The 20465-nt window shown below is 42.8% G+C and overlaps 2 protein-coding genes across 4 annotated transcripts; one reads left to right on the top strand and one right to left on the bottom strand.

The window, feature by feature from the left end:
- The first annotated feature begins 97 nt into the window (after positions 1 to 97).
- LOC115555857 (retinal Mueller cells isomerohydrolase) lies at positions 98 to 12983 on the top strand. 3 transcript variants are annotated; one of them, XM_030372905.1, is made up of 14 exons: positions 98 to 291; positions 7477 to 7559; positions 7941 to 8091; positions 8212 to 8319; positions 8864 to 9005; positions 9193 to 9340; positions 9495 to 9576; positions 9689 to 9821; positions 10160 to 10302; positions 10765 to 10894; positions 11152 to 11266; positions 11523 to 11617; positions 11891 to 12002; positions 12198 to 12983. In XM_030372905.1, exons 1-14 carry the CDS (start codon positions 281 to 283, stop codon positions 12350 to 12352), a joined length of 1608 nt encoding a protein of 535 aa, XP_030228765.1. In that variant the 5' UTR covers positions 98 to 280; the 3' UTR covers positions 12353 to 12983. The 3 variants fall into 3 exon arrangements, with proteins under 3 accessions (XP_030228765.1, XP_030228764.1, XP_030228763.1); XM_030372904.1 differs by lacking the exon at positions 98 to 291 and adding an exon at positions 5681 to 6191; XM_030372903.1 differs by lacking the exon at positions 98 to 291 and having other exon boundaries at positions 6203 to 7559.
- Positions 12909 to 20078, bottom strand: si:ch211-198n5.11 (methylcrotonoyl-coenzyme A carboxylase 2). The gene is made up of 14 exons (XM_030372900.1): positions 19925 to 20078; positions 19556 to 19627; positions 19356 to 19421; positions 18957 to 19121; positions 18534 to 18730; positions 17976 to 18154; positions 17081 to 17161; positions 16727 to 16905; positions 15893 to 16097; positions 15662 to 15753; positions 15399 to 15555; positions 15142 to 15264; positions 14468 to 14683; positions 12909 to 13420 (listed from the first exon to the last, which is right to left on the bottom strand). The coding sequence occupies exons 1-14, from the start codon at positions 19993 to 19995 to the stop codon at positions 13334 to 13336; spliced, it is 1890 nt and encodes a 629-aa protein (XP_030228760.1). The 5' UTR covers positions 19996 to 20078; the 3' UTR covers positions 12909 to 13333.
- Positions 20079 to 20465: the final 387 nt, after the last annotated feature.

Below are 20465 nucleotides of genomic sequence, written 5' to 3'. Positions count from 1 at the left end.
TTGCTGGTTTCATGGCACTTTACATACATGCTAAGTAGAAAATTCAGGCTGTGCAGTCACAAACTATTCATTTCTAAACTGAAGGGTGACCCACTGGATTCGATTAATGATTTACTAACTGTTACAGGACACTGGGGAATCTTTCCGCAACACAACGCTTAAATAATAGGGCTTTATTTAATATACAACAAGAATATTTCTTGGCCACTCCAAAGTCCCATTCCTGGATACAGTTCTGGTCCAGAGGCTTGGAACAGGAAGTCTCATCACATGGAGATCAATGTTTACAAGGTGTAGTTTACAACTGGTTCAAGGAATCTGTATTCTGTATTTTCTCATCTGTCTCATCTGTATTTTTGTATTGGAATTACGCAATTCATCTCAGTGGGTTTATAGACATGAATCACAATCTTGCTCTGTCTAAATCTTGTCTTGTTTGCCTCATGGTTCTCTCTCTTGTTCTCAGCATTGTTGTGACTATTACCCAGGGGTGTCTGGAACTAGTTAGCCAGACACACACACACACACACACCCACACAGATTCTCACATTCTCACACAACGACACACACACACACACACACACACACACACACACACACACACACACACACACACACACACACACACACACACACACACACACACACACACACTTCACCCCAATAAAACACATACATTTTCATGGTAAGCTTTCCGTGAATGAGCAGTATGTGTACCTCTAATTGGAATTGGTTATGTGTGTGTGCGTGTGATTGTGTGTGTCTTTGTGTGTCTTTTTGTGTTTGTCAGCTGGAAGGATGGGAGGGTGGAATCTGGTTCACTTTGGAGGGATTGTGTGGTGGTGCAACCCAGTCGCCAAGAAAAAACGTTGACGGTGTACGTTTCCATGAACACTGGATACGTAGCATTTCAACGTAAAAAATAGCGTGTTATACCTACAGTATCCACGCGTGCCGCTGTGGAGGCGGGTTTCGGGGTATCGGTTTCACGGCTTTCGCGGCAAATTGTGGACACGATTGTTTAGGGGGGGGGGGGGGGGAGGTAGACTGTTGTTGACCGGGGAGGGGGGGGGGGAGACACGTTTGTTGAGGGGGGGGATGACGACACGTTTGTTGAGGGGGGGGAGACACGTTTGTAGGGGGGGGCACGCTCGACAACGAGAGTTGGTTTTTATTGAATGCTCGACAACGAGAGTTGGTTTTTATTGAACGAGACTTCAACACGGAACAGCTGCACGAAACGATGGTCACGTCACTCTCGGTGACGGTGTCGACAACAATGAACACACGAACAATGTTAATAGAACAACACACAACCACATAACATCCCGAACCCATTCACCCCACTTAATCCTAACAACAAAACAAGTTAACAAAAGCCCCATTTGTCAACTGACAACCCCAATTCCCAGAATCCCCCGCGGCTCCGGAACACGGCGTAGCTTATATTAATCTTTATTATCTGAATGGGAAATGCAATATTTTAGGACAGATACACCATTAAACGCGTTTCTAATGACATTTCTAGCGAGAAATGTACATTTTCCTTACATAATCTTCAGTCAGTGAATGTGTATGATCTTTTTTAATCTTTATTATCTGAATGGGAAATGCAATATTTTAGGACCGATTCACCGTTAAACGTGTTTCTAATAACATTTCTAGCGAGAAATATACTTTTTACTTGCATAATCTTCAGTCAGTGATTGTGTCTGATCTTTAGTTTTATAGTTATTAGGATTTGATCGGCTCGCTCGCATGTTTCAACAACGTCAGGTTGTTAGGAATAGGGACGCTGCTTTCGCTAAACTAGCAGCTCACGTGCTTCCTGCGTTTGTGTTATTAAACTGTTACTTTATGTAACTTTTAATGATATCATCTTGTTAGAAACACGTATATCTGAGAGCCAACCCAGTCGCCAAAAGCATACGTTGACAGTGTACGTTTCGTGAACACTGGATTAAGTCGCATTTCAACATAAAATAGCGTGTTATACACACACGCACGCACACACACACACAAGCACACACACGCACACGCACACACAGACACACACACACGCACACGGTGCATTTCGCTGCTAAAACAACAACAAAATTTCCTCAAATAATATTACTAAAGAACCGTTTTCCAAAGAACGAAATGTAAACCCATGCAAATAAAGACTTCATGGTCAAAATAATTTAAATATCATTAATCTCCTGAGTGTGTTGGGTGGTATTCTATTTTTTTTCAACGGGGCTGCATCCAGTCACTTGACCGTCATGGTTGCTATGGTGGTTGCTATCGACCGCCCCCTCTAATCCTTACGTGGCTCTAAAAACCACGCGGCAAAGGAGCTGCCGTAAATTGTGTTGTTTTTGTCGTAAACTGGGGTCCGACGGTTAAAAAATAGACAGATATTCCGAGGTATCCTTAAAAGGCAGCTTGGATGTTTTTATTTTCTGCAGTTTAGACTACTTCTATAACCTATTTTTGAAAGCAAAACACCAAGTTCATTGATTTAACGAGGCAGGGTTATTTGAAACAATTTATTCAATAAATATTTGTGAGAGGTATTTCCTTCTCCTGAGTTTGCTTCCTATGTGTACACCCCTACTGTCCTAAAGCATCCCCCCCCCCCCCCCCCCATATGGATTTGGAGAGTTGTTGCCACGTCCCAGTGGTGGAAGTATCATATAATATGAAAGAGGGCATTCAATTATACTACAATGATCAATTAGGAGGCCGAAGCCCTAAAGGAAGTGATGCAATAGGTGACTGAGGCGAGAAAATTTAAGTAATCTTCAATAATGACAAAATGTTATGAGAGAAATACAGATTCACTTTTTGTGAAAAGGCCGGAAAAGGGGCGTGACCTCCAACAGTACAGTCACTGTACATAAGACAGAGGTTAGTTTCTAGGCCCCATTTTTTGCGGGATGGAGGTGTACATTTGTGGCTTAATGTGTGTAGACACAGCTGGCCTGTGGCCACGTCTTTGAAGTCTGGGGTCAAAAGGTCAAAAGGAGCCGGCACCACTCCGCTTATGAGATAACAAAAAGTGAATCTGTATTTCTCTCATAACATTTTGTCATTATTGAAGAGAGGCCTGATTCTCAGATATGCATGTTGGACTGTTAGGGTATAGGTCTGGGAAGAACTTCAGGCCAAAATCTTGCAAGCGAGCCGCTGGGTGCAGGTGCAACGAGATGGAGCACTTGCTGAGTCATTTCCTGTAGGGCTGGAGCCACAGGTTGAAGCGTATATGCGTCCTTTGAAACCCCCTTTGATATATAAGAGACCCTAAGGTACAGTTTACTTAAATGTTCTCGCCTCAGTCACCTATTGCATCACTTCCTTTAGGGCTTCGGCCTCCTAATTGATCATTGTAGTATAATTGAATGCCCTCTTTCATATTATATGATACTTCCACCACTGGGACGTGGCAACAACTCTCCAAATCCATATGGGGGGGGGGGGGGGGGGGGGGATGCTTTAGGACAGTAGGGGTGTACACATAGGAAGCAAACTCAGGAGAAGGAAATACCTCTCACAAATATTTATTGAATAAATTGTTTCAAATAACCCTGCCTCGTTAAATCAATGAACTTGGTGTTTTGCTTTCAAAAATAGGTTATAGAAGTAGTCTAAACTGCAGAAAATAAAAACATCCAAGCTGCCTTTTAAGGATACCTCGGAATATCTGTCTATTTTTTAACCGTCGGACCCCAGTTTACGACAAAAACAACACAATTTACGGCAGCTCCTTTGCCGCGTGGTTTTTAGAGCCATGTAAGGATTAGAGGGGGCGGTCGATAGCAACCACCATAGCAACCATGACGGTCAAGTGACTGGATGCAGCCCCGTTGAAAAAAAATAGAATACCACCCAACACACTCAGGAGATTAATGATATTTAAATTATTTTGACCATGAAGTCTTTATTTGCATGGGTTTACATTTCGTTCTTTGGAAAACGGTTCTTTAGTAATATTATTTGAGGAAATTTTGTTGTTGTTTTAGCAGCGAAATGCACCGTGTGCGTGTGTGTGTCTGTGTGTGCGTGTGCGTGTGTGTGCTTGTGTGTGTGTGCGTGCGTGTGTGTATAACACGCTATTTTATGTTGAAATGCGACGTAATCCAGTGTTCACGAAACGTACACTGTCAACGTATGCTTTTGGCGACTGGGTTGGCTCTCAGATATACGTGTTTCTAACAAGATGATATCATTAAAAGTTACATAAAGTAACAGTTTAATAACACAAACGCAGGAAGCACGTGAGCTGCTAGTTTAGCGAAAGCAGCGTCCCTATTCCTAACAACCTGACGTTGTTGAAACATGCGAGCGAGCCGATCAAATCCTAATAACTATAAAACTAAAGATCAGACACAATCACTGACTGAAGATTATGCAAGTAAAAAGTATATTTCTCGCTAGAAATGTTATTAGAAACACGTTTAACGGTGAATCGGTCCTAAAATATTGCATTTCCCATTCAGATAATAAAGATTAATAAAGATCATACACATTCACTGACTGAAGATTATGTAAGGAAAATGTACATTTCTCGCTAGAAATGTCATTAGAAACGCGTTTAATGGTGTATCTGTCCTAAAATATTGCATTTCCCATTCAGATAATAAAGATTAATATAAGCTACGCCGTGTTCCGGAGCCGCGGGGGATTCTGGGAATTGGGGTTGTCAGTTGACAAATGGGGCTTTTGTTAACTTGTTTTGTTGTTAGGATTAAGTGGGGTTAATGGGTTCGGGATGTTATGTGGTTGTGTGTTGTTCTATTAACATTGTTCGTGTGTTCATTGTTGTCGACACCGTCACCGAGAGTGACGTGACCATCGTTTCGTGCAGCTGTTCCGTGTTGAAGTCTCGTTCAATAAAAACCAACTGTCGTTGTCGAGCATTCAATAAAAACCAACTCTCGTTGTTGAGCGTGCCCCCCCCTACAAACGTGTCTCCCCCCCCCTCAACAAACGTGTCGTCATCCCCCCCCTCAACAAACGTGTCTCCCCCCCCCCCCCCCCCCCCCGGTCAACAACAGTCTACCTCCCCCCCCCCCTAAACAATCGTGTCCACAATTTGCCGCGAAAGCCGTGAAACCGAAACCCCGAAACCCGCCTCCACAGCGGCACGCGTGGATACTGTAGGTATAACACGCTATTTTTTACGTTGAAATGCTACGTATCCAGTGTTCATGGAAACGTACACCGTCAACGTTTTTTCTTGGCGAAACGTGTCTCCCCCCCCCCCCTCCCCGGTCAACAACAGTCTACCTCCCCCCCCCCCCCTAAACAATCGTGTCCACAATTTGCTGCGAAAGCCGTGAAACCGAAACCCCGAAACCCGCCTCCACAGCGGCACGCGTGGATACTGTAGGTATAACACGCTATTTTTTACGTTGAAATGCTACGTATCCAGTGTTCATGGAAACGTACACCGTCAACGTTTTTTCTTGGCGACTGGGTTGGGTGGTGTGGAGGGGTGCTGATTTCTGAAAAGGTAAGGAGACAAAGAGGGCCTGTTTGACTCTGTAAGAGGGCAGGGGTGGGGGGGGTGGCGTTTGAGGGTATGATGAAAATAGCAATACTGGGCTGGAATGGTTGAGGAGGAAAGATGGAAAGGAAATAAAGACACTATTGTCTCTATTTCCTTTCCATCTTTCCTCCTCGACCATTCAAGCCCTGTAGTGCTCTTTCCATGGAAAAGTATTTCCACAGATTTGTCCTTATTTCATCGTTTCGTTTTAATGAGCGCAACAAATATACATTTACTTTTTATATAATTATTGAGTGTAAAACTAAAAAATAGAGAGGGAATACATTGTGTTTGTTGGGACAAAGGGAATAGGAATGTGGTCAATAATGAATCCAAGTGGAAGGAGGTAATGGGAAGTCTGGGAGGGAGGATGAAGGGGGTTGAGGGAAAAAAGAGAAAAAAGGGGGGTTGCAAACCCTGGCACCCGTCTCCATCTCTCCACAGGAAGTCTGGTGGTGGTTTAAACGAAACTCTTACCACTGAACTGCTCTGTCCCTCTCTCAGTCTCTGTCCCACTCTCCTGCTCTCTCTCTCTCTCCCAATCTCTATCTCTCTCTCTCTCTCTCTTTCACTCCCAAACATTCTTGTCTGTCTTGTGTGCTTTCCTGGTATATAAGTGAGAGAGAGCGCCGAGTGCATTAAAAACCATGGCCAGCCGGTGAGTAATTATTCCATTTTGTTTATTATGCCTGTACGTTTTGCGTTTGTTTTTATAGCTACACACAGTGAGACAAACTAGAGGAATTTGGATTGGAAAAAGTGCTTAATGGAGTTGTTTGCAGAAAATCTAAATGAAAAAATAAAACGGTATGTTATTGCTGATCTGCCTGTGTGTGTGTGTGTGTGTGTGTGTGTGTGTGTGTGTGTGTGTGTGTGTGTGTGTGTGTGTGTGTGTGTGTGTGTGTGTGTGTGTGTGTGTGTGTGTGTGTGTGTGTGTGTGTGTGTGTGAGTGTTCAGGAATTGTGAGTGTTATCTTTAAACCCCCCAGTATGTGGTTAAAATAAAAATTCCCTCGATGTTCTCCCCTAATGTTAACCATATGCCTTTAAAGCCCCATTCCTTAACTTGTTCTTTTTGTCTTGACTACTGATGGCTCGGGTGAGTTTAGGGTAACATAGTGTTGCTCTGTAACGAAATAATAATGTTCCTCAAATCAAATGTTGACCCAGAATTTCTCACCAAGTTACAAGGGAATCTTTCCTTTTCTAGTTATGCTATTAATGGCTCCATGGAAAAAGCAGCGGAGACCAGAGCTTTTGATCAGAAAACAGCATGTTTTACATTGCATCGTGGTTTTTGGATTTTAACCCCCAAATGCAAGATGCATTTTTGGAAATTCTGACATATACAAAGTGTCTGCACTTTACTCACTACCCTTTAGTCCTACTGAAGTGAGGAACAGCAAGGTAATGTTCCGTAGCATATCCAGCATCAAAGGGCCAGGACCACAGACCTCAAATAGATGACAGGGTTGCTGCTGTTGCAGCTTGTATCCAACGGCAAATAAAACAAAGGCCCATAAACTGAGAAGATTCTTGTTTTAAATTCACCGATCGTATTACATTTGGAAAACCGCTATTCAATCTTTCAATTAAACTGTAATAGAAATCAAGACACAACAGGCATGGGCCTTGTGTTATTCTTCCTTGGGCCTTGAGCATTAAATTATACAAAAATAAGGGCTGATTGGCTGATTGAACTATGGAAATGCATCTTGGACAGCCCCCATGCTCGAAAAGCTCATACTTCCAAAAAACAAAGCCATAAATAATGTTTTGATCCTCTGTTAAAATGTGTTTTATCATTTCCACAGTGACCTTGTTCTTCAGGGGATAACTGTGAGATTAATATTGGAGCTAGACATGGCAGGAAATGGGCCTCTCTGGAGCCCGGTTAACCCTGACCCAACAACATGATGTTCTCTGTGATGTGTGTGTGTTCAGTGTGGAGCACCCTGCCGCGGGATACAGGAAGATCTTTGAAACGGTGGAGGAGCTCAACGAACCTCTGCCCACTGAAGTCACAGGTAAGATGATGATGATGACGAAGTTGATGGTGATGATGATGGTGATGATGAGGATGATGATGTTGATGAGATGTGGAGAGACTTGGATGTGTGGAAGCATACAAAGTGAGGACAGACTTGATAGGCTGATACAGAGAGAAAAATGTTGGCATTGAGGGCCAAGTAAATGACAGTCCTGAATGTGTGAACGCAATTTACAACAAAGTCACATTAAGCGCAACTAAATCGTTCTTTTTGTGTATGTGTGTGGCTGTATGTGCGTGTGTGGCTGTATGTGCGTGTGTGTGTGTGTGTGTGTGTGTGTGTGTGTGTGTGTGTGTGTGTGTGTGTGTGTGTGTGTGTGTGTGTGTGTGTGTGTGTGTGTGTGTGTGTGTGTGAAAGGAGTCCTACCGTCATGGTTGAGTGGGAGTCTCCTTCGTATGGGACCAGGTCTTTTCGAGGTGGGGGCAGAGCCATTTCACCACCTGTTTGACGGACAGGCCCTCATACACAAGTTTGACCTGAGGGAAGGTCATGTGACCTACCACAGGAGGTATAATTACTGTAATCTGTTTTTGTCAATTGTGGCAGCTTGTGATGCGATCATGCTAACAGAAGCTGGTGTCAACAACTAGCACACAGAGGGAGGTATTCACTGAGTGTCTGTGTGTAGGTACATCCGGTCTGATGCGTACGTGCGTGCCATGGCAGAGAAGAGGGTGGTCATCACTGAGTTTGGAACAGCAGCCTACCCGGACCCCTGCAAAAACATCTTCTCCAGGTTCTTAATTTAGGCCTTTTGTTTTTCGACTTTTTAGTTACCTAATAAGGTCATTTATTGGGCACTTGTGTACTTATATTGCTGCATGATGAAAGATGACTCTCTAAATGTTGTACCAGCCACAGACAATGTGGAGGAATCTGCTGGAAGGGCTCATCTATAGACCAATGACCTACAGGCACACCCAGATGTATGCTAAACCCTCCCTGGTCCCCATGCTCGACCCTGAAATAGTATTAAATTATTACAGCATAATTGAAATTAGATCATTGTTTGTAAAAAATACAAAATGATGCTACAACCTAATTAAGGCCTACAATCATCCTTGTGTGTGTGTGTGTGTGTGTGTGTGTGTGTGTGTGTGTGTGTGTGTGTGTGTGTGTGTGTGTGTGTGTGTGTGTGTTTGTGTGTGGTGTGTGTGTGTGTGTGTGTGTGTGTGTGTGTGTGTGTGTGTGTGTGTGTGTATGTGTGTGTGTGTGTGTGTGTGTGTGTGTGTGTGTGTGTGTGTGTGTGTGTGTGTGTGTGTGTGTGTGTGTGTGCATAGATTCTTCACCTACTTCCAAGGCATTGAAGTGACAGATAACTGCCTCGTGAACATCTATCCAATTGGTGAAGACTTCTATGCCGTCACAGAGACCAACTTCATCACCAAGGTGGATCCTGATTCGCTTGAGACATTAAAAAAGGTGAGACCTGATTGGTTGACCACACAATCTGACTAACTGGAGTATAACCTTGGTTTTTGTTGCCATCTTTACATGCAGCTGGTGCTGGGAAACACACAGCTTCATTTGTTTTTTATTTTCCCAAGAGTGTTTCCTTACTTAAACTGATGTGTTTGTGTGTTTGTTTGTGTGTGCATGTGTGTATCAGGTGGACCTGTGTGATTACCTCTCAGTGAACGGGGTGACAGCCCACCCGCACACTGATGCAGATGGCAGCGTGTATAACATCGGCAACTGCTTTGGGAAGAACATGAGCCTGGCCTACAACATCATTAAGATCCCTCCTCCTCAGAAAGGTGGCTTTGTGGCACACAAAGGGGGCTACTTTTCCCAATTCTGTCATATCAAACTACCATGAAAGTACCCCAACAGACCTTGTCCACAACTCCTTCTCTTGGCTGATCACTGTCATTTAAATCGACTACCTTGGTTCATCTGTCTTTCTTCAAGACGGGTCCGATCCCCTGAAGAGGTCTGAGGTGGTGGTACAACTCCCCAGCAGCGAGAGATTTAAACCCTCCTACGTACACAGGTATGCTGCCCGTGAGCTCCAAACCCTGCTCTCTCTCTCACAGGCCTCGGAAAATGAACATCAGTCTATCGGTCAATATTCATCTCCTCCTTTGTGTCTGTTTTGTGTGAAGCTTCGGGATGACAGAGAACCACTTTGTGTTTGTGGAGCAGCCGGTGAAGATTAACCTGCTTAAGTTTCTGTCTTCCTGGAGCCTCCGAGGGACCAACTACATGGACTGCTTCGAGTCCAACGAGTACATCGGGGTAGGAGGTGCACATGTCTCGGGGCACAATTGTTTATGAAAGCGATAACTGTTTAGGAAAGAAACATGAATACAAACATTCTGATTTTATTTAGATGAATTGAGGTGCCATAATATAATTGAGACTATTATTTTATAAAAATAAATTCTGGATATAGTTATGTATGAATAATATATAATATTGATTATGATAATATAATATTGATATAATCTGAATACATACTTCATGCATAAGTATACACTCTATCTGATGTAACCGTGTATGTGTGTGTGTGTACGTGTGTGTGTGTGTATGTGTGTGTGTGTATTGGTGTATGTGTGTGTGTGTGTGTTGATCAGACATGGTTCCACGTGGCCACTAGGGATCCGGCCGCCTATCTGAGCAGTCACAAGTTCCGGACGTCGGCATTCAACGTGTTCCACCACATCAACGCTTATGAGGACCAGGGCTTCATCGTGGTCGACCTCTGCACGTGGAAGGGGTGCGTAGGGGTCTGACTCACACACCATACACACATTTACTATGTAATTCTCCCAACCTCTCTGTCCATCTTTCTGGCACTGATGGTTTAAAAGTTGTATTGACTTTTTATATATTTTTGGATTACTTTAGTACTTAGAAAAGCTCTATATGAATACAATCAAAATACATTGAGGAACTGAAGGGGAAATGGGATCAAAGGATTACAGTTACATTTACTACTCTACAATACAACTAAAATAAATGTCTTATTATTTAAGTAAATTCCATTTAATGTTTTTGAGTCAGTGTACGTTTTTCTATTGCTTCTTCTCTTTGTCTGTCACTCCGTCTCTCATTCACTCATGCATTCAATGTTGTTGTGATTCATGTTATTTTATATGTATGTGTTTTTTTTGTTGCCTCTGTGATTAGTAAGTTAGATTTACGAGTGTTAATAAAGGTTTCCTCTCATGCCCTGCAGGAGTGATTTTGTGTATAACTACCTGTATCTGGCCAACATGAGGGCTGAGTGGGACAAGGTGAAAGAATCTGCCATGAGGGCTCCTCAGCCGGAGGTCAGACGCTACGTGCTGCCTCTAGACATATACAGGGTGGGCCCCGCAAACACACACACACACCTACACAGGCATGCACGTATGCACGCACACACACACACACACACACACACACACACACACACACACACACACACACACACACACACACACACACACACACACACACACACACACACACACACACACACAGACACACACACACACTCCTACACACACCTATTTTCTCATTTTAAATTCATTGGTATCAGAACTGGCAGGCAGTCTGAATATGAATTTTTATTTTTGTATAGGAAGAGCAAGGAAAAAACCTGGTTTCCCTGTCCTACACCACGGCAACTGCGGTTCTCCGTAGCGATGGGACGGTCTGGCTGGAACCTGAGGTTCTCTTCTCTGGACCTCGACAGGGTGAGGAAAACACACGCGCACACGCATATACACATTGTGCGTGCATGTGGCAGCACAGTGTGTGATATACCTCACAGCACTGTGCACGAAGATATACACTGAAACTCAGAGGCCCAGACAGACATTAGGGGGAATTGGCACTGGCAAATTGTTAGTATCCTATTTCACTAGCTTATGAAGTTTATACAACATGACATACATGTTCATTGCTCTCATTCTTTCCTTACTTTTCTCTGTCTCTCTCTGTCTTCCAAAGCGTTTGAGTTTCCTCAGATTAATTACTCAAGGTGTTCTGGGAAGAACTACCGCTACGTGTACGGCCTGGGACTGAACCACTTCATTCCAGACAGGGTAGGTCAGCTGGCCACATTCACATGCCAGTGCAAAACACACACACACACACCTAAAAACCACCCCTTGAAATATCTTCCCACTATGAAAGCAAGATGCAAACATGTTCCTAAAATCCAGGCATGTTCCTGAAATGCTAGGTAATTATTTTATAATAATACAGAAAACACATTTTACCTGACGTTTTTTTGTTACAATTCTATATTAAAATGCATATCATTTGTTTTGATCTTCTCTCAAGATCCTCTGAAACTAAGCACTTGTTGGTTGTAGATTGTCAAGCTGAACGTCCGAACCAAAGACACACGGCTGTGGCAGGAGGAGGACTCCTATCCCTCTGAACCTCTGTTCATACCAACGCCTGAGGCCATAGACGAAGATGATGGTCGGTTCACACGCAAACACACACAGAAACACATGCTCACAAATATCAACATGGTCATGTCACGTGTTATCACTTAACACACATGCAGGTCAACACAGAAGCGCACAAATACACGATCGCTGGTCTATATTCTCTAAATTCCTCTCGTACACACACACACACACACACAAATCCCCATGTCCTTCTTGTGTCCAGGTGTGTTGCTGAGTATTGTGGTGAAGCCGGGTGCTGAGAGGCCGAGCTTCTTGTTGGTGCTTGATGCCAGGCAGATGACCGAGCTGGCAAGGGCTTCTGTCAACACCATTATCCCTGTCACCCTACATGGCACGTACAAGCCACGGACCCCCTAGCCTTTAGTGTTAATCCACTACCGTCGACCCCACCCAGCCCTATCCTAGGTGAAGAAAGTGTCACTGCAGTGAGATCTTCCAGCTTTTAAAATGGATTTCTCACCATTTGGTTGCTAGTGCCTTGTGTCCATAGGTTGTTAGTGTGCCTGTCCCAAACATGCCGTTTTTAGCATTGCATCAGTCAGGTAGTGTATTTCCACCAGCCACAATAGACTACATATACTAGTTGTACATTTGATGTTAATTATGCAGTGTTACTATACCTTTTATGCTAGCACCTCAGGCCAAATATAGTCATTCAAGGATTATAACCTGAAGGAACAATAGTAGGCACGATTTGAGAGTTGGAAAGAGAGCAATATCATAAAAAAAGCAGCAAAAAATGTCAACCCTCGCTCTCTACGTTCCTCGGGCAATGTGTTGCATTCAGGGAACCCACGAAGATGGGTTCCCTGGTGCAGGGAATCCATCTTACACAGGCAAGATGGATACCATTCAGGTGCCCTGAATGGTAAAACATTATTAGATTTTGTATCAAGGAAAGAACTTTCAAACATCTTTTACAGTACAATTGATTGATATCTAAATTGTACCTTTATATATGTTTAATAAAGTTCATCTATTTCAGATATATTGTATCGTACTATGTTTAATATCGGTCCGAAATATATATACATTTTAGTTGTATACAAATAAACACCAGATTTACATTTCATTGCTCATTCACAATATGTGTTTTAAATGATCAGAAGTCACACAAATATCAACACTAACAATCGTCATACAGAATTAAAACACAAAATGTGTCTAATTTTTTTCCTACTACTTCAAATACTTTTCTATTCATTTGTATTCATTTCGTAGTTTATTTCCAGTGACTAATGAATGAAAAGATTAGACAAGGCATCTCTAGTGTGACTGGAAAAGCTGCAGTATATACTCAGTATACTGTATCCTCATATACTCAGTATAAGGTAGGCTCTACATCCTCAGCAGAGGGGCCCTTTGCTTCTCTGTGGAGATCTGATATTGCTGTTGCCTGATGATGTCTAGACAGGCTCGGAGTACCTAAACACAAGGGAGGGAAAATGTCATGAGGCGATTTTTTTTTACTTTTGTGAACATTAAAATCATCTTTTTACAGAAATAATGTCCCAAGTTGTCATTTCATGCTAACAATGCTAATAAAATACAACTAAATTAATTATTTTGTGCATGAGCGTTATGAAATAGCTTTAACAGGGATTCCCATTTATAACCTATTGGCACATAGAATGGCGTAGGAAAGTGGAAATGCCTCACAGTACATGATACACCCTAGTGATTGATTTCCTGTTCAAAGAGATTAAAGATAGCCTCACTAATTTTAATTCTTAATTTCCCGGTACAAAGTAACCTATTTTGCTTGTCCCACACAAAGGCACAACAACTGAAAAAAAATAAACCTGCATCCTGCACCCCTTCAGACACAGTGACGCAAGGTATTTTTCCTTGGATGGCGAAGACATTCAATGAATAATTCATGACAATGTGACCTCAGATGTCACCTTACTAGCAGGTAAGTTAAATCAGAGCAATTGTACCTACTACATCAAATACTTTTCTACTAATTTCGAAAAATAAATCCAGTGACTAATGAATGAAAGAAATTGACAAGACATCTCTCTCAATTAGCACAGAGGTTAGGTGCACGGCACCAGTCTGATAGTCAGGTTTCGGAATTGAAAGATGGTTAAGTTTAGGTTTAAGGTAAGAGATAGTTCAATCAAGTATTTACGTTAGAGATGGTCAAGTTTAGGATTTAGATTAAAGATTGTTAAATTGAGATATTCGGTTAGGGATGATTATGTCTGAGCATTAGTTTGGATATGGTTAAGTTTAGGTATCAGGTCAGATATGGTTAACTTAAGGTTTTGGGTTAGAGATGGGGAAGTTTAAGGATTAGGTTAATTAGGAGTTGTGTGACGTCACGTTGTCATGAACTGTTCACAGATTATTCATGCAAGGTCTTTGCCATCCTGGGACCATAACATCGCTGACAGTAGTTGACTGAAGAAGGAATTAGCTGTACTGTGCTGATGGAAACCACGACAACAAGGAACAGGATTCAATTACCTTCCTGGTTTCCTGAGGGAGAATGATTCCATCGTCCCAGAGCCGACCAGATGAGAAGAACGCGGAGCTCTCCTCCTCCAGTTTCCTGTTTGCATCCTGCTCCTCCTCCTCTTCGCCACCGGGGGGCAGCAGAGAGCATGCATGGCCTGGGGCGATCACAGAGACTCTGGCGTTGGGCCACAGGAACAAGAAGTTGGGGTCGAAGGAGCGCCCGCACTGTTCGTAAAAGACAGGACGCAAGGATTGGATGACTGAATGCTCCTCGATGGAGAGCATCCACTGAATATGCTGCTAAACTGCAGGCGAGTAAAATTAATCATATAGGCAGCCAAGTTCATCTGGCCTCATCACAACCATTTACCATTGTAATCTATCTTAGAAAATACCAACAACTTTTTGTTTAAAGAAAAATTCCCATATGGGAATCAGACATATAATACTGAGCATTAAAGACCTTCACACCAACATGATTGTTTATCTTCGGTAATCCACCAAATTTCCTAAATGCCCTAAATATTTGTTGAAGATGTGACGATGCTTGTTTACCTTCATGACATGAGTATGCAGTAATTTAACAATTAAAATAAATTGAATAAAAGCCACAATGAAAGTCAAAGTGGTGCCGTTTTGTGCCAGTGTTAGTACCAGATCTAGAAGTCGGAAAGGAAACTCACCATGGCATAGCTGTCGACACCATGGCAACCACCAATCACAACAGTGATCTTTGGGACCGAAGCACATGCCACCGCCGACATCATCGAACTCAGAGCCTTCAGACAGTTAGAGTTGACCTCTGCCTAAAACATACACACACCTTATTGTTTATGTATTACACACCTGTATGTATGAATATGAAAAAAAAATACACACAAGCTTACATTACACAAAAATCCATATAATCACATTTGGAAGGTGGTTGGTGAGGGAATACCTGCGCCACGTCCAGCGTTTGCTTTGATCTGGGCACCGTGTTCTGGAGGAAGAGGAGGGGAATGTCTCTCTGGTCACACAACTGGACAAAATGGCTGCCTTTGAGTGATGCTTCATTGGACAGCTCTCCGTTGTTGGCTACTATACCCACTTGGTGGCTATCAATAGAAACAAAACACTTTATCATGTTTTTTACCTCGGGCAAAGGATCATGCAGATATGGTTATCTGGTCAATGTTTCGCTGCATGTGTCACAACTCTTACCCGTGTATCTTGGCAAAACCAGTGACAAGGTTGGTGCCATAGCGAGCTTTGAACTCCTGGAATCTGCTGCCATCTGTCAAACGACTAATGACCTAGACGGGCAAACAACAAAAATACGTCAACATCGCATGCATGAGAGTTCGGTCCTGGGCACATTTGTAATGTTCTTAACCCAAACATTATATCTGATTGTGTTTTAAACAAAGGGCTTCTCTGTGGGTTATCTGATACCATGCGGACGTCCAGACTGTGGTTGTAATTCAGTGGAGCCAGTTGAAGCAACTCTTCACAGCCATATAAAGGCTCCTCTTCGGCCTTCCACCGCTGCTCGTCTTCCTCCTGGGGAAGTTCGAAGTTCAGGGTGGAAATTATGTTTCGTGTGCACTCATAGGCTTCCTTCTCATGCTTGGCAAAATGGTCCACACAGCCGCTGACTCTGAAACAAGACAGACATACAAGTTAGAACAAGGGTGGCGCAAGGTGTTCAACTCACAGCTTAAAAGCGCTGGGTTCAATGCCCGAAGTCTGCATCATTTTACAAGAAAATGAACTGAATTCACTTTAAACAAAGTGTATCCTTAATGTCTTAATGTTATCTGCTGACATTTCCACCTATAACATAATCAGAAGGAGTCTCTGTGCATGATTGCATGCATGTATGTTCATCTTCAGATTAAACCGACAACCGTTATTCTGATCGACTTCACACTTCTCCATAGCTGAGGACCCAAGGAAGTGCAGTGTCAGGTTTGAAGTTGTTTGGATGAGCGGTTCTCGTAAAAGCCTGCAAAAACGGGTGCTAATCCATATAAATTAATAGCCGAAAGTAAAAAACTGTTGCAATTGCAAAGTTTTAACGTGTATTTGTCAGAAGTAGTAAGGGGTTAGGCACCAATCACTTTCCTAAGAACTGAGTAGCAGCAACCCCTAAGTTCTTATGTGAATGGGGTTCTTATACATGGGGTTGAGTTGTGTGTGTGTGTGTGTGTGTGTGTGTGTGTGTGTGTGTGTGTGTGTGTGTGTGTGTGTGTGTGTGTGTGTGTGTGTGTGTGTGTGTGTCCCCACTCAGAGTGAAGCTTGGCTCCACCCAGGTTCTCTGGTGTCACTTCCTCTCCGGTGGCAGCTTTAACGAGTGGCGGGCCTCCCAGGAATATAGTCCCTATGCGGTCCACCATCACCGTCTCCTCCGCCATGGTGGGTATATAAGCTCCCCCAGCTGTACACGAGCCACACACCACCGCCACCTACGGCAAGCACACACCCGCTCAACTGATTGGTTGATATATAAATAAATGTGGAGAGAGTGGTTATTTATGTATTGAAAAAAAACTTGACACTTTTTAATGCTGATTAATGTTTGGGACAGTCTCATACATTGTCTGTGAGGTCCAGATTTAGTTTTTCAGAGTTTCATTATACCTGTGGGATTTTCCTCGCAGACATTATGGCTTCATTGTAGAACGTCCTTCCGCCTTGGTTCTTGTCTGGGAAGATTTCTGACTGCATACGTAGATAAGGACACACATAGGCTTTGTAACAAAAATGTTACACTATTGACTGACTCAGCTATGATTAAAACTGCTAAGAGGCCACTAATGGCTACACCTTCCATAAGGTAACATGGGATTTGTGGATTTATGTACTAATGCCCGTAGTTCAGCAAACTATTGTTTTGTGGGGTTTGACTTTATATCGTTGGACAAAGGAGCCTCATCGATATTAAAGCTGCAGGTAGCCTCGACAGGGAATCACATGCCATGCTTGAAACTTTACCAGCGAGACATGGGGGCACATCTCACAGGCAAAGGGAATTCCCCACCATGACATATAAAACACAAGGCAGAAACAAGGTTGTCCATGTAGCTTCATCCGTCTTTGTGCCTGACAAATCCGCACAAATATTTTCATTAAAATCGATGCATTAATCTCAGGATCCCTCATAACTTCCCTTCATAGGAAAGCTTTGTCATGCATGATCCTAGAGCACACAGACACATTTGTTTTCTGAGGAGAATATTAGTGTTATTCCAAAGCTTTCAAGGTACAGAGAAATCTCATGGGACTAACCTAATGGGCAATGGGGGTTCAGCATGTCAAATAAGGCATTTATTTGAGTCTCTCTAAGTTTGACCGTGAATTACAACTCCCACTGTGTCTGAAGTGGTACCAAATGTTATGGAGACCTACCTAACTCAACTTTTTACTTTTTACTGAATTAATAAGAATCCCTGCAAAAAAAAGGTACCCATTCAGAGCTGGAATAACAACTTATAAAGCGTTTACATTGAACCAAACCCTGTGCACACGTGTTTACCTGAAGTGGTAAAAACGCGCCTCCAGAATCAACCAGGTAGACACATGGGAGGCGGTTCTGGATGGCCACTTCCTGTGCCCGCAGCTGCTTCTTCACTGTGATTGGATAAGCGGTGCCGCCCTTCACAGTGGCATCGTTGGCAATGAACACGCACCACAGGCCATTGATCCGGCCTATGCCTGAATGAATGCGCAGTAATCACAGATTGGACACGCAGGTAAAAGGGACGAAGCAGCACCCACACCCTATATGGGCTGCTTTATATTTCAGTGATTGTAAGTGTTACGGCTTGAGCTTTAGCAATAGAATGATAGGGTTTTGGCTGAAGGCTTCAGCAATATAATGATAGGGTAATGGCTATAGACTATAGCAATAGAATGATAGGGTTATGGCTGAAGGCTTCAGCAATAGAATGATAGGGTAATGGCTATAGGCTTCAGCAATAGAATGATAGGGTAATGGCAGTAGGTTAAAGCAAGAGAATGATAGAGTAATGGCTGTAGGCTATAGCAAGAGAGTGATAGGGTAATGACTGTAGGCTATAGCAATAGAATCCACCTGTTAAGCATCCAGCTGAAGGGATATCTCCGTAGGGGAGACCCAAACCAGCCAACGGCGAAAGTTCCAGGAAGTCCTCATCATCCAAAAGCAGGCGAAGGCGATCATTTACCAGCAACTTATTGTTCCTCTGAGTGTGTCTGGCAATGGCATTCTCCCCACCCCCCTTTCTCACCTTCTTCATCAACTCCTCATACCTGTGATCAAGTGTGTGTGTGTGTGTGTGTGTGTGTGTGTGTGTGTGTGTGTGTGTGTGTGTGTGTGTGTGTGTGTGTGTGTGTGTGTGTGTGAGAGTGAGAGTGAGAGTGAGAGAGAGAGAGAGAATCTACATGGTGAGTACACATGTTTACGTCATAGTTAATGTAAACATGAGAACCCATTCGATGACGCATATGCAAGCATGTATAAATGGTTAAAACGCACTTGTTTTGGCAGGCAGTGCTGTTTTTAAGGTTAGCTTCGCAAACATGCCGAAATAAAGGCTGGAGGGGCAGGTCAAGCGCAGAGAAGGCACTGGGCAGAGCTCTTCTTCTTCTTGGCCCGGAGCTCATGGGTCGGGTAGGACTTTGCACATGGTGTTCTCTGTGTCTGGTCGATTGAATGACAAAAAGGAATTAAATTTGATGCATGACTACATCTGCATACCTAGTTATGTGAAATGTATGTGAAATAGCTACCATTTGACATCCCCTCACAGTTTTCGAAAATGATTGCCCACCCAGAGACAACTGACCCCCATGGATATAATTAGTTATCTGTATTATTTTGAGGTCAAATAGTTTGTGAATTAAAGTGAAGAGAGAATAATTGTTTTGTACTGGCCTGAGTGACAGGATTTGGAAATCCGAAGCAGAATGGCAAGAGAAGAAGCTGCAATGCTCTGGACTCCTGCAGCACGGGGTGATGTAGTTATTACTTGATACCATTAGTACATCATCTTTAAACTCCTGTATACTGAATTGACTTGTGGTGCTGCAAGTGTAAGCCTGATGGATGTCAAAATGTAACCATGAATCATTCACCAGTCTCTATTTTTTCCTGGCTTCAGTGACAGAGAATGAGAGAAGGACGCGTTTCCTCCTCCACAAACACTCCTAAAGATGTGAAGAATGGAAGATAGATACTCATTATAAAATGGACATAATCTGGGTGCATAGGCTTGTTTGCATCACTGGGTCCACCATCAATCGGTCAATCTTTGGGATAGTTTCTCAATTCAACATAATATAATGCACTTCTTAAACTTCAAAACGATATTGCAAGACATATAGCTCTTATCAAGTGATCAATGAATGTTCCCAATATAAAACTGTGCCAAAGGTCGAGGGGCGGATTTTAAGCTACTTTCATCATTGTATACACATAACACACGAAATGACTGAGAATCCTACCTCGTAATGTAGCGGTACATTTGTTTAGTGTTATTCCTACAACATAACAACATGAAACCTATACAGAGCATACAATAATGTATGTAGTCAGAGCTAATTATACTTCTTCAAATGTGTTTCAGTGTACGTCGAAACAGTTTCGATGCAATGCTGCCTCCTACTGCATTGGAGAGCCCGTATGATACGTTTCCCGTTTCAATGGATTCTGAATCCAATGGATCCATGGATCCAGACCTTATTAAGATCATGCATCTAACTGCAAAAACAATTTATTTACATATTGACTATTTATATTTCCATATGTTAATCTATCCTGGCCCAATTTTAGCAGTAGGCCTATATGCATTTTAATTATTGTCAAATCTTTTTCCATTTTTAAATATCACTTACATCCTCGTTATATATTTCTGTCATCTATAGCCCATTACATAATCACTGAATTTATCAAAATGAATACGATTCAGCATTCACCACAGCTATAAACAATCCGCTCCGGTCCCCACCAATAGAGGATGCTACAGTAGAGGCTACAGTTTCAGAG

The sequence above is a fragment of the Gadus morhua genome, chromosome 12 (genome assembly GCF_902167405.1).
Source record: "Gadus morhua chromosome 12, gadMor3.0, whole genome shotgun sequence".
NCBI lineage: Eukaryota > Metazoa > Chordata > Actinopteri > Gadiformes > Gadidae > Gadus > Gadus morhua.
This window is presented reverse-complemented; position numbering and strand designations above follow the sequence as displayed.